We start from the raw sequence: 12,543 nt of genomic DNA on the forward strand, positions 1-12,543 counted from the left end.
ATGGTTTCTTTGAATAAGTTTTCACAACACAGGAAATAGACTCTTTCAAACTTTATTTTCCTGTGTCTGCTTATCCAGTAGAAGCTGGTACTTGATTCATTCTTTGCACCTGTCATTACCTCAGTGCAGTGAGGAGTGAGGAGCCACAGCAAGCAGGAGCTGATGCTCATAAATTCCTGAGTGAATTCACTCACCTTCCCCTCAGTATCTGGGTTATTTACTCAGCTCAGAGCTGAAACAGTGAACTCCCAGATTTTAGATTCACGTGAACCTGAAAAGACATTGAAGAGCATCTCACTGCAGCTGGGCACTGCTTTAAAAGAATTCACCTGAAGAGTCTGAGGAAAGGGTTGTTCATTATTTTCAAAATGTTTCTAGTGCTGGATCTGATTTATGCATCTTTCCCAAAATCATGTTGTGGACCCACAAATGTTCTTTGTTTGGAACAAGGTGCAGAAAAAGGCCAGGTTTTGCAAAGCCACCTAAGAACAGTCAATGTGAATTTAAGGTTTTGTTTGTTTGGGGTTTTTTTGGGGGGGTTGTTTGTTTGTTTTATTAAATCCTCTCTTTTGTTTTATGTTGCAAAAAGCTGATGTAACAATTCTAACTAGCTTGCTAAAAATAACTTGCAGATCTGAATTTTAGGTTTATTACCTATTTACACTTCAAAAGCAAGGACAACATGCAGACCTATTTTACTGTTAGACAAAATCATCATTTCTGAGGAATAGCCTTGAAAACCTATTTTGATTAATATGTTGTTTATGAATACAGAATTCTTTCCTTGCTCCATCTCAATCCCTCTGTTTTATTTTGAGGCATAATCAGCTTGAAATCAAATTTCTATCTTAAGGTGATGTGAATTTTCAGTTTTTTCTGTCTTAAATTATTTCTTTGTGTTACTTAAGGTACTGTTCTCCCCTGCTTAGAACAGACATCTAAATGTGTGAAACTGAGTACAGCTGCACTGGTTTCTATTCTTTGGGCTCTCTTTCCAGCCAAAAGTTTTAACAAATGTTTCTGACAATGCAATAAAGTAAATCAGAAGCAGCAGGAAATTCAGAGAGAGAGAGGAAACAGGAGCAGTTGAACCATGACAATTTTGTTGCTGTCCTAAGCCAAAACCCTGCATTTTTTTTCCCAGATTTAGCTCAGAGACTTTGGACTTTGAAGATCTTCCATAAATCTTCAGGCCCAAGAGTTTTATATGAGCTGTACATTAGAAGCATCTATCCTCATAAACTCAGGAAATATCATTGAAGTTATTGTGGGTAAAGGAATTTCAGCAGTTTTAGATCACAATTATTTAAACTGATGAGAAATTAATTCTGTTGTGACTGTAGAAAATTTATTGTTTCATTAAAATTAATTGAAAATGTGACAGTTTAATTTATGTCTTTAAAATCAGAGTTTAAAATTATATTTTCTCCTTTTTTTCACCAAAACCTCATGCTATTTTACAAGTACCTGTTTATTTTCATACCTGTGGCTACTTAATTAATGCCCCGTTTTGGTGAAAGTGGAGACTGAGGCAGGACAGTGAAATCATTGAGGCATTGGCAGGAGGCAGGAATAGCATTCAAACCCTGCCTGAGTGACTCCCAATGACAGGAATAGATAAACCCTTTAGGCAAAACACAAATGAATGAAAATATTTGGAACTTGACAGCCTGGAAATACTGCATGCTCCCTGAAAAAGTGTCCTTCCAGTCTGTCAGATAAAAATATCTGTGAAAGGGATATTTATAGAAGACAACTTACATATAATTATATTGTATAGAAACCTGTAAATATTTTTATATTTTCTGTGATTTCTACTGGGCATTAAATACGTCAGTATTTCTCAGGTGTCCCTGAGGTTTTTATATATCAGGCTAAAAGTAAAACATAAAAAAGCTCTTCACAAAATTTTTCATTATATTATTATTTATATTTAGTTTATATTAATATGTCCACATTAGGAAATAGATTTCCACTAAAAAATTTAATGTGTGTTTAAGGTATGATTATTTCTACTCTATCTTGCATGATATTTTTGTTTAAAGAGTAAAGTACTGAAAAGTGTGGGATTTTTTTATTACAAGAGAAGTTACTAGCACCAGATTAGACCAGAGTCTGTCTAAACTGGAATTTGGTGTTGGCAGTGTGGAAATGCACAGAATTTGGGAATTATAAAAGCCTCAGAAATGGAAGACACCCCCTCCTGCTCCAGCCAAAAACCCTGAGTGAAGGGTAATGCTCTACCTGAGCAGCTGGAGCTCAAGAACTTGCTTATGTGAGTTGGCAAGAAATAAACTTTGTAAATCCAAGGGTCCAGAGCAATACAGAAAACTGAGCACTGACAAGGCCTTGACCTAAAATTTCTGTTCAGAAGAATAATGATGATGATGAAACAGAATAACCTGTCTTGATTCTGCCAAGCTATGTGGGGTTTTGTGCTGCCTAAAATAAATCACTCTTCTAGAATCCCCTTTTTTAAAGCATTTTAAACTGTTTGTGTCAAGTACCAGGCAGCTTGGGGGGAGATAAATGTCCCCATGTTTGTGGAGCTTTAGGGGGAAAAGTGTTTATTTGCTTGTGGGCAGTGTGGTACAGCTTCCAGCAGGAATCACATTTAGGAGTTGATCACATAAAGGTGGCAGAGCCTGGCAAGTGGCACTGGGGGCACAGGGCAGCCCTGTGAGTGTCACAGAGCAGTGACAGCCTGCAAGGACAGCACTGAGCAACATCTGCTTTCTTGGACTGCAGGGGATTTGATGGCACTTGGCATGTCACAAATCAGCCCCTTAATTCAGCTGGCAAGAGGAGCTGAGCCAGTGCTGGAAGATGGGATCAGAGGATGCCCTGGACGGTGGGGAGGCAGCTCAGCTGGGTGTGTGGGGTGGTGCTGGGAGTGGCACAGCACCACCAAAAATCTGCTGCCTCCCCCTGCCACAGCGTCCCTCTGGTCACCTTAGCAAAAAGAGCTTGGCAAGATGTGACAACGTGCATAGCTACTGAATTTCCATGATCCCATCAGCACTACGGGGGAATGTTAATGGATGGAAAGAAATTCTTCTGTAGGTTTTCACAAAGAACGTTTTCCTCCTGGAGAAGCTCACCCCTGGCAAGGGATCTCACTCCAGCAGTCACTGCTCTAATGAAGCAGGGAGCTCCTTTGGGTGGTTGCTCAGTGGTTACGTGGGATTCCCTGTCATAAGCTTGCCAAAAGCTGAACTTTTGCTTCACCTCCCTCATTAAGAAACTGAACTTAGCCCTTCTGATTTATCTTTTTCTTTTTTTTTTTTTTTTTTTTTTTTTTGTGATGAGACTACAACTCCTTTCCCTGACTGTTCTGTTTCTCCAGTGGCTCTTAGAGGGCTGCCAAGGGTGCAGTGCAACAGCAGATCTTGTTTGCTGTGTTCTACCAGCCTCCAGTGACCAAAGGCATTTATTTAACTGGATTCCCTTCAGTTTAGTCTCTGATGTGTCTGATCACTTGTGAGCCAGGATAAAATCCAGGCATTCACAGCATCTGTAGCAATGAGCTGCAGAGTTAACACAGACCTGGGTTTGCTTATTTTGGATGCACACCCTGGCTGTGTCCAGGCCTCTCTGGTGTTTCCCTGAGCTGTGAGCACTCAGTCTCATCCCCACAGTCCTTTGGATTTTATGGGTCCTGTCACCTCCCTCCTCTGTCACATGTCCCTGACTGAAAGTCATTTCTGCGTCACAATTATTTGTGTGGTTTCCTCTCTATTTTTCTATTTGTTTACCCTTTTGAGATGGGACATCAAAACACCACAGAGAACTCAGCACAGCATTCCCTGGACAGTAACATATGGACATCCTGTGGTTTCTTAATCTTTTGCTGATAATCCTAATTATTGAATTATTGCATCCTCTGATGTTGCTAATCACTGAGATGGTGGGGAATTCTGGACCTGGCTGTTGTAACTATTAGATTTTTTTCTTGACTGGGAGTATCTTGTTGAAAGCAAATCATTATATTTGAAAAATTAGGATTGGTTTTCCCTTGTGTTCACCATTCTGTTTGCCCTTACAGTGTTTTCCACAGAAATATTTCCACTTAATAGCTTTAAAAAATTACCTATGAAGTGGAGGAAAATGATCACTTTCAGTCAATTTCCAATTTTGAAAACAACTGAATTATTAAAATAAATTTTATAAATATTTAAAGATACAATTGATTTTTGTTTTACGAATGTCCCATGCTGGGAAGTCAGACAAAGAAATTAGATTTAGAAACATGACTTAATCATGCTGCATTAAGCAAGAGCTTAAATAGGTGCTGTTTTCAGGCTGGGGGGGCGGGGGGGGTAATGCTCATGGTCTTATTCTTGGAAGAAGTAACTGTATGGTATTTTGAATGTTTGTTTTCACTGTTTGGAATGTGTTTATAATCCACCTGGGGAAGAAGGTGGGCAGAGTGTTGTCCTGCCCTCCCCACCCGTGAGAAAACTGAAAAGCTGCACTTTATATCTTTGAAGTGCAGCTCCTAAGGAATGATGTGAGCACAGGAGCTGTTTCAGCTGTCAGGCCCCCAGAGGAGGTGATGCTGCCCTTGTGAGTGACCTGAGTTTGCAGAAGGTGACACTGGGTTTAAAAGAATTGCTCTGTTTTCTCAGGAATGCAGCAGAGTGTGCAGCAGGGAAAATGAAATGCTGTTGTCTGACTTTTCCAGCAGAGGTAGAGAAATGTTTTTGACAATTGTGTAATTTTTGTAGTGGGTAAAAAAATTGTGTAATTTCTTAAATAAATCCTGTGCCACTGTTCAGATTGTCACCTGCTGTGTTCATGTGTGATGCTCCCAGTGTGCTCAGTGCCAAATGTGCTTCCACCAGTATCACACGCAGTGGGTATTGATTGCCAGAGGTTACATTCATTTATCTGTATCACTGCTTTTTTGGTTTTTTAGGGTCTTCTTGAGAGCCATCAACAAATTTGCAGAGACAATGAACCAGAAATTTTTGGAGAACATGAATTTTGAAGTTCAAGTAAGTATCTGGGGTTTTTAGCTGAGCCAAAGCAGCATGTGCACATCTCCAGAGCCCCTCCTGGGCTGTGCCCCCGTGTCAGTGTCAGACTGATATTTAAACTTTCAGATGCATTTGGGTGGGGCAGGATTGGACTATCTTTCATGTGACATCAGAGCTGGGCTTTGATTATTTATGATAAGACACCCAACCAGGGTATTTTCTTCTGTAACTCTGCTCAGGACTGGCAAACAAAAAGCTCTTTTTTTTTTTCCCTTTAGCTAGCCAAGTCAATCCCAGACGTAACACGCAGAGCCTTTAAAATGTCAGTGCTGTGGATGTAGGACAGAAAGAGCTTAACTTTGCTGATTCCTAGAGTATTTGGCACTTAGAATTTATTTATGACTTGTAGTCTTCCCTGACAAATCTATCTTCATCTATTTGTTTTTATTAGTTCTTTCTGTAATCATTTTTAATTAGGGTTAATTGGGTTTTTTGCTTGCTCAATATCATTCTGTTTCGTTATGCATTTTACCATGTTTGCCTGCCTTTAGATGAAAATGAAAATATCTGTAGTTTTCACATTCATTAAATTGGTGTTAAAATGTAAATATACTTTTAGATTCAGGATTTGTCACTAAGTGCTGCCTGATCATGGTGTGTGAAGTTATTCTGTTTCACCCTTCATATAAAGTTCAGGGTTTTATATTTTATGGTTCATCTCACAGATTTTAATCTGTTTTAAATGATTCCACTTGTGCTAAAAGCTGCTTGGGAACTGGTCTCTTGGTCCTCAACACAAAACCCCTCGGTCCCAAATAGGTGCAGAGGGGCCACAGAAGTGATTACACAGGAAGAGTTTGAAAGACAGTAGTGAAAAGAAAGGCAAAAATTCATACTCTGTTACAGTGGCCTCAAGTAGGAAATGTAGAGCTTTTCCCTGCTTTATTCCATTAAAAATGTTTTACCTGCAAAAGGTGTGATTATACAAATATATATATGTATGATGTTAATTAAAATTTGGAATCACAATGAAATATGTTTCTTCCACTGAACTTAAAATAGATTTTTTTAGTAAATATCCCTGTTGGGAACTCTCAGGCCCTTGACATATTTATGATATAATCTGTCCTAGACTCTATCAGTTTATTAACAAGCAGTTTATAACCTATTGTTCCTGTAGCACTTGATCACTTTTTACTGCAGTATGTCTCAGTGATTTTTAAAAGCAGATAACCAAGGCCTGAAAGACATCACATTGCAGGATACCAAAATCACACAGACAATAAAGACTGGATCTGTCAAAGTTTTATTAAGGTGTACACTGCCTTTTTCAAACATGAAAGCAGCAGTTTGTTCTGGAGCCTTTATTTCAGCTCTTTCTTGTGGCAATTCTGTGCCTTCCAAAGGGGTTCTCAAACAACCAGGGATGTTGTAGTTCAACTCTGCACCTTGTAGTTCAAGGGGATGCATTAATGCTCTTTTATTCATGACTTGTCAAATATCTAGGCCCTGAGTAAAGTAAACAATGTTACAATAAATAAGTGGTGCCCTGTAAAGAATTGCAATGCCCTTAAGAGACTTTAAAGTACAAATCAAGGTACCTTACTTTCCTTTCATGAAAAAAAGCTCTGCAAACCTTCTAAGTGTTGCCTAAATATACCTATTCAAAAAGTTGCTACTGGACTAAAAAAGGTTTGAATACTGCAAAGTACATTGTCTAATATCCTTAATTATAAATTCAAATTTGATTTCCCACAGATTGGTTTTTTTTTTAATTAATATATTTTGGCTGTTAGCAAACCTGAGCAGTGGTTAACTCAAAGTAAATGAGAAACTCCTGTACTTCATAAAATAGTTCACATTATAGTACAGCTACTGTGAAGCTGTATTTCTATTTTTATTTACATTCCTATAAAAAATGAGAATGAGACAAAGAAACTTGCTTTTTCAATTTTGATTTGAGAGAAAATTTGGAAGAGTGTAACTGATGTTTGTGAAGAGCTGCAGCCTGATGCTCACATGGGCTGTTCATCCCCATCTCCAGCCCCACACATCCCAGCCCTCAGGTGTGTTTGGGACAGGTCCCTGAGCCCACTGCAGGAGGAGCTGAGTGGGCTGGGGAGAATGGACATGCAAATCAGTCAGAGTGTTATTTAAAATAAAAAGATGCCGCACCTTTGTAAACAAGCACATGATTTTTACTGTTTGCAGGATGGTGTTCTCAGATCAGATTATCAAGAGTTGGAGCAAAGTCTTAATTAAAAGAAAAATTTGAAAAGCTGTTTAAAGCACAGGGAAATAGATCTGAGGATTTTCACTCGGCTGAGTGGTTGCATGGCAATAAATAGTAGGCAACCAAAGCAAACAAAGCAAGTCAACTGTGAAGCAGTTGAGCATCTAAGAAAGTGTGGTTTAAATCTAGAGATGCAAAGAAGAAAATTTTTGCTCCAGTTGAGCTTGTTAAATGCAGAAAAATAAAAGGTTCCTAGCCTCTTTCTTATTTGCAAAGTAAATTGCTTTTTTCATTTATTATGTGATTTAGGTAGAAGGAAAAGAGGTGTTATCATTTAGGACCATTTGGGGGAAGGATGTGCTCTGTCTGATCAAGGGTGGCTCCTGTCCTTCAGTTTAGAGCTCAGCTTGCCTTAAAGCCATAGGTTCAATGCTGAAGCTGTCAGGTAGAGAGAGAAATCCCAAACCCCTGCCCAGCACAGTGGTGAAGGGCTGTTAAATTTCCTGCCTTAGCACAGGCACCCCTCAGATCCACCCTCCCATTTTGGCAGGGAGCCCTTCCCAGCCCCAGAGCTCCGACACCGAGGTTGTCATCGCACGGGCAGGTAGCAAGGGCCACAGTGGGCCTTTGGCTTGGGGATCTTTGATCTCGGAGGTAAAAAAACCATCTGATGTCTGAGGTTTTGTGCCTGCTGGGTGGGGGTTGTTCTCCTTGGTTTGGGTTTTTTCTGGGTTTGCACACAGAGTGCACATGGGTGGGTTCAGTCCATCAGTGGCACTCAGAGGTCATGCCCAGTGTCAGCACGCAGCAAAACTTTGCACAACAAAACCAGGTTTGCCTAGAGGGCTTCTGTTATGGAATATTTATTGTTGTGCTGATAAAACAAAGCTGTTAGCTCCAGTGGAAATAATTTTAAAGGAGAGAATAGAATGAAATTTCATTAAGTGATTGACCAAAAATAGACCATGGAGTAGGAGTGAAGGAGAGCTCCCAATATTCATGGTGCCTAGAGTACAAACAGGGACAGAATCTTGCATAATGCATGAGTCTGCATTCTTCAGTACTGAACATAAACTGGAACATGAGGATTTAATGCACAGAAATCTGGAGTTTCAGTAAGAATTATTGGAATAGGTAAAAACCCTCAATATTTAGCAGTTTCTATTCTATTCAGGTCTTTGAATTTGAAACAAGTTATTTTCTTGTATTTATGTTAGATATAAAGAGGTTATGTTAAATATTGAAACAGATTATCTAGAAAGGCAGGGAATATTTTCTCACTCCAGGATTCTGAAGAATGAATTCAGCAGCTGACCTGTCTGAAGCAGTTTAGCAGCTCTTGGCATGTGGAGCTGGAGCAGCTGAGCTGGCAGCTGTCCTTCCAGGTACATGTTCAGAGCTTGCAAGGAAAAGTCTGAAGACTTGCAACTGTAGAAAGTATTCTAGCTTAAGGTTCCGTATTCATGGTTTGAAAAGGCAGGTGTCTGTTAAGGAAGGCAGGAACCTCCCCTGAAATGGAAAATGTAAACCCCCTCCCTCCAAATTGTTGTAATTTTGAAATTAAGGGGCTCTCAGGCAAAGATATGGGAATAGGAATAACAGTTCTGTACTAGGAAAACTAAAATTACAAGTGCAATGGTACAAACAAAACCAAACCCCTGCCAGAGTCAGAGCAGCCCTGTCCCCTGTGGGTCAGGGAGGTGGCTCAGCCCCATCCCAGGGGGGCTCAGCCCTCCTGCAGTGCCAGCTGTGCTTCTGCTGGAGCAGGATCCTGCACAAGGGGGGAGTTTTCCTCTGGAGCTCCAGGGCTGGGGGAGATGGGCCTGGGCTCCTCTGGGAATGCAGGGGGAAGAAAGCTGCTCCTCTGGGAATGCAGGGGGAAGAAAGCTGCTCCTCTGGGAATGCAGGGGGAAGGAAGCTGCTCCTCTGGGAATGCAGGGGGCAAAGGCTGCTGTGCTGTTCCCAGGTCAGATTGTATCCAGGTAGGAATTCTTGGCTCCTCCCCTGGGCAGAGCATCTCCCCATGGATGATGGAATTTTCTCAGCCACGCAGGGACACTGACTGGCCCATGAACAGGAGAGAATTAATAATTAATGGCCCATGAACAGCAGAGATCTCCTGGAGGGAGGATTGGCTATGGGAGAGATAAAGAAACCTGCCCAATGAGCAGAAGATATCTGCCCCACCTCTAACAGATGAAATAGAATACACACCCCCATTTCCTACCTAAAACAATTCAGGATGACCCTATAGGAGAGAATATAAGGAGATACATTGATGGCATGCAGGAAAAAAAAAGGCAAGCAGGTCTAAAGTTAGACTTTCCCCTGGAGACCATGACAATCAATGTCTTATTGCTCATTCAACATCTTTGTTGCATTTCACATCAACAAAAAGTTTGATCAGTGTGATTGCAAATTGCTTATTTTTCTCTTTTCCATCTTTTTGTTTGTTTGCTCCCAATATTATTTAAAATAATACTCCCCAGGATTCTCTTGGTTGGTTGCAGAGCTGTCTCAGGCAGTGTCTGCCTGACACTGGTCCCAGACAGGACCAGGTTATGCAGTTGCACAAGGATTTGTTGTGGGCTGCCTTTGATGTTTCCTTTGGAGGTGAGGAATGCTGGTGGTGTAGGAGTCATTAGCAGCTTCTCCTCGTAAAGACAAAGGAAATTCAGCCATTGGCATAACATCCAGTCTTAAAAGATGTTACAATGTTGGGATTTCTGCTGCTTTGTATCAAGTAACAGCTCTTTAGGGATTTGCCAATTTCAAATGTGAAGATTGGACACCATGTCCAGACCACTGCTTTGCAGCTGGACTTTTGCAGGGCAGAACAGCTACACTATCAAAAGGTGTAAGTTCTGAATTCATGGTGCAGGAATTGAGATAGGGCCTTCAAAAGAGGCTTAACAAACAAACAAAAATCTTAAAAATTGTGGATTATATTTTTGAAAATGTGTTCCCTGAAAGTCGCCCTGGTGTCTTTGGTTTAATTGTAATAAAAAGTGTGGGGTTTTTTGTACCTATGCAATACATTCATGGTATCCTCCACAGCTGTCTGAGAAGATGCCATCTGCGGTAAATAGGACGATTCCTGGACATTTTTGTTTCTGTTGGCAGCTGATGTCACTGCAAGGAGTTGCCCTGTCCAGGACAGAATATTTTCACTCTGCTGTCACTGTCGCCTCCTGGCTCCATCACCTTTGCTTTGAAGCCTTGCTCTGCACAGGAGGGGTTTCCATGCAGGGAGGAACACCCCCAGCCTGTGACCATCCCACCCTTGGTGCTCCTGGATTCCTGCATGGCTTTCGAGCAGGATTCCTTCGGGAATGACCCTGCTTGGAGATGGCAGCGTCTGACACCTCCAGGGCAGGGCAGGGTGACCAAACCCAAACCATTTTGTTGTGCTCACACAGCTGTTTTACAGCCACTGCTCTGGAAATGCAGCGTTATTGATTCCTGCTCCTCCCTCCCCTCCTCCATTAGCACTACATTTACAGGGCATTAGAAAGGATTATAATTCTATATCCGTGCTGTTAGAGCGATTGTAATTCATATATTAATCACCGATGCCACAGAATTCTATTATAAAAGGCATAGTCCAAAATCTAATGTCAGTCTGATTTGAAAGAAAATGCTTATTTTTGTGTTTTCCTACCCTTCTTGCATGAGCTATGCTCCATTAATAACTCAGCGGTAATGAAATGTATTCCAACAAACACAATGCACCAACAGAATTGTGCAGCTTATTATTTTTTATGTTAAAATCTTCTTTTAGAAACCCCAAAATCAAAACTCTCAGGGCATTACAAACACACAGGGGAAAAATACACACTGCAAAAATCTACATGTGACAGACATTGCAGAAACAATGCAGAGGTTAATAGGGAATGAAACCATTGGGAAATTTAGCTCAAATTAACTACTCTGGAAATATTAAAGTGTTATATTTTTATATTATCTATCATACTCTGCATTTGAAAATTATCAAATTACAGAGTCTGAAGTTCATATTTGATCATACCAGAAAATATCAGCTTTCAGTTGTTTGTGAAGGAGGAGGCTGCAGCCTTTACTCCTGGGTGAATTTTTAGGATAATCTCTTAGTGAGATGGCTGGAAATTTCCTGCTAAATTAATTCCACCTTTTCTAATTCGACAGATGTCCAAAACACCTTGGAATTCTATTATGGGGTTAAGATAAAACAAAACGTGTCTCATAAGAATAATTTTTGCATTTTTAAAATCTGTTTCCATATTCTTTTACTTCAGAGAGACCACTTTGTCTCGTAGAGTTTTAAAGTTAGTTTTGGTGCTTAAAACCTTGTGAGCCCTTAATTTGAATATGCTATTGAAAGGAAAAGGATCCCATTTTTTCAGTCATTTTGGGGTACTCTGAGGATGAAAGGAGAAGTTTTTTATAAATAAGGAGATTAAGTCTGTGGGGTGTGTCTCTGACAAAGGTGGCACTGAACTTGGAGCTGTTAAATGAAATAAGAGACCATTTGGGAATAAGCCTTCATTTTTCTCCCCACAATCTAGGACAATTTGAGGAATTTTCCATTTCAGTGCTATAATTGACATATACAAAGTGTGTGCCCTGCACATCAATAAACATAGCTTCCCAAGGGGCTGAGAACTCCACACTGGCCAAAATAACCTCTTAAAATACTTGGTAAGAGAGTTAAACAGGCTTTTCATGTCACTGCTGAGGCAGTGAATAGTGAGACTCCAAGATCAGAAGGCAAAGAATGAATCTGTTTATTAACAAGTACATCTCTCTTTTATAGAGAACATAATGAAGACTAATTTCATTGGTCTTAAAGTAAAAACATCGCACACCATTGGTGCACTACAAATAACACACGGTGGCAGAACATATCTATAAACAATATGAACAGAAAAGAGAGATAATAAATAGTTTACATTCCTCTCAGACTTTTTCCAGGCTTAGCCTGGTAGAAATCTCTCCTTTTCTCTCTGACTGATCTGTGAATATCTATACTTTCAGAGCATAAACAACATTTGTGCTGCTGAGCAAGGCTCTGCATTGGCTGCAGAGCTGGGTTGGTGTGTGCAGCAGAGCCAGCTGTGCTCACACACACTCACAGAGCCCTCCAAGGGCTTTGGGAGGAGCAGCTCTGCTGGGCACAGCCTCCAGCGGACAAATTAACAGCAGGATCATCCTCAAATTATAGAGGATGTTTGAGAATTGTATTTATTGGGGGATATGTCTGTGGTTCTGGGTGTGGTTTTGTGTGTTGGGATCTGGTTTTCCTGGTTATTTGCACATTGGAGTTTTCCAGGCTACAAAGGGCAGAGACCACTA

At 40.5% G+C, this 12,543-nt stretch overlaps 1 protein-coding gene across 1 annotated transcript in view; it reads left to right on the forward strand.

Moving 5' to 3' along the window:
* Positions 1 to 12,543, forward strand: part of DOCK2 (dedicator of cytokinesis 2) — a 158,551-nt gene that overhangs the window by 106,971 nt on the left and 39,037 nt on the right. The window contains exon 30 of the mRNA XM_021531902.2: positions 4,919 to 4,997. Within this exon, the coding sequence (XP_021387577.2) occupies positions 4,919 to 4,997 (79 nt within the window). The remainder of the gene's footprint in view (positions 1 to 4,918; positions 4,998 to 12,543) is intronic.

Source organism: Lonchura striata, chromosome 15 (genome assembly GCF_046129695.1).
Source record: "Lonchura striata isolate bLonStr1 chromosome 15, bLonStr1.mat, whole genome shotgun sequence".
Classification (NCBI taxonomy): Eukaryota; Metazoa; Chordata; class Aves; order Passeriformes; family Estrildidae; genus Lonchura; species Lonchura striata.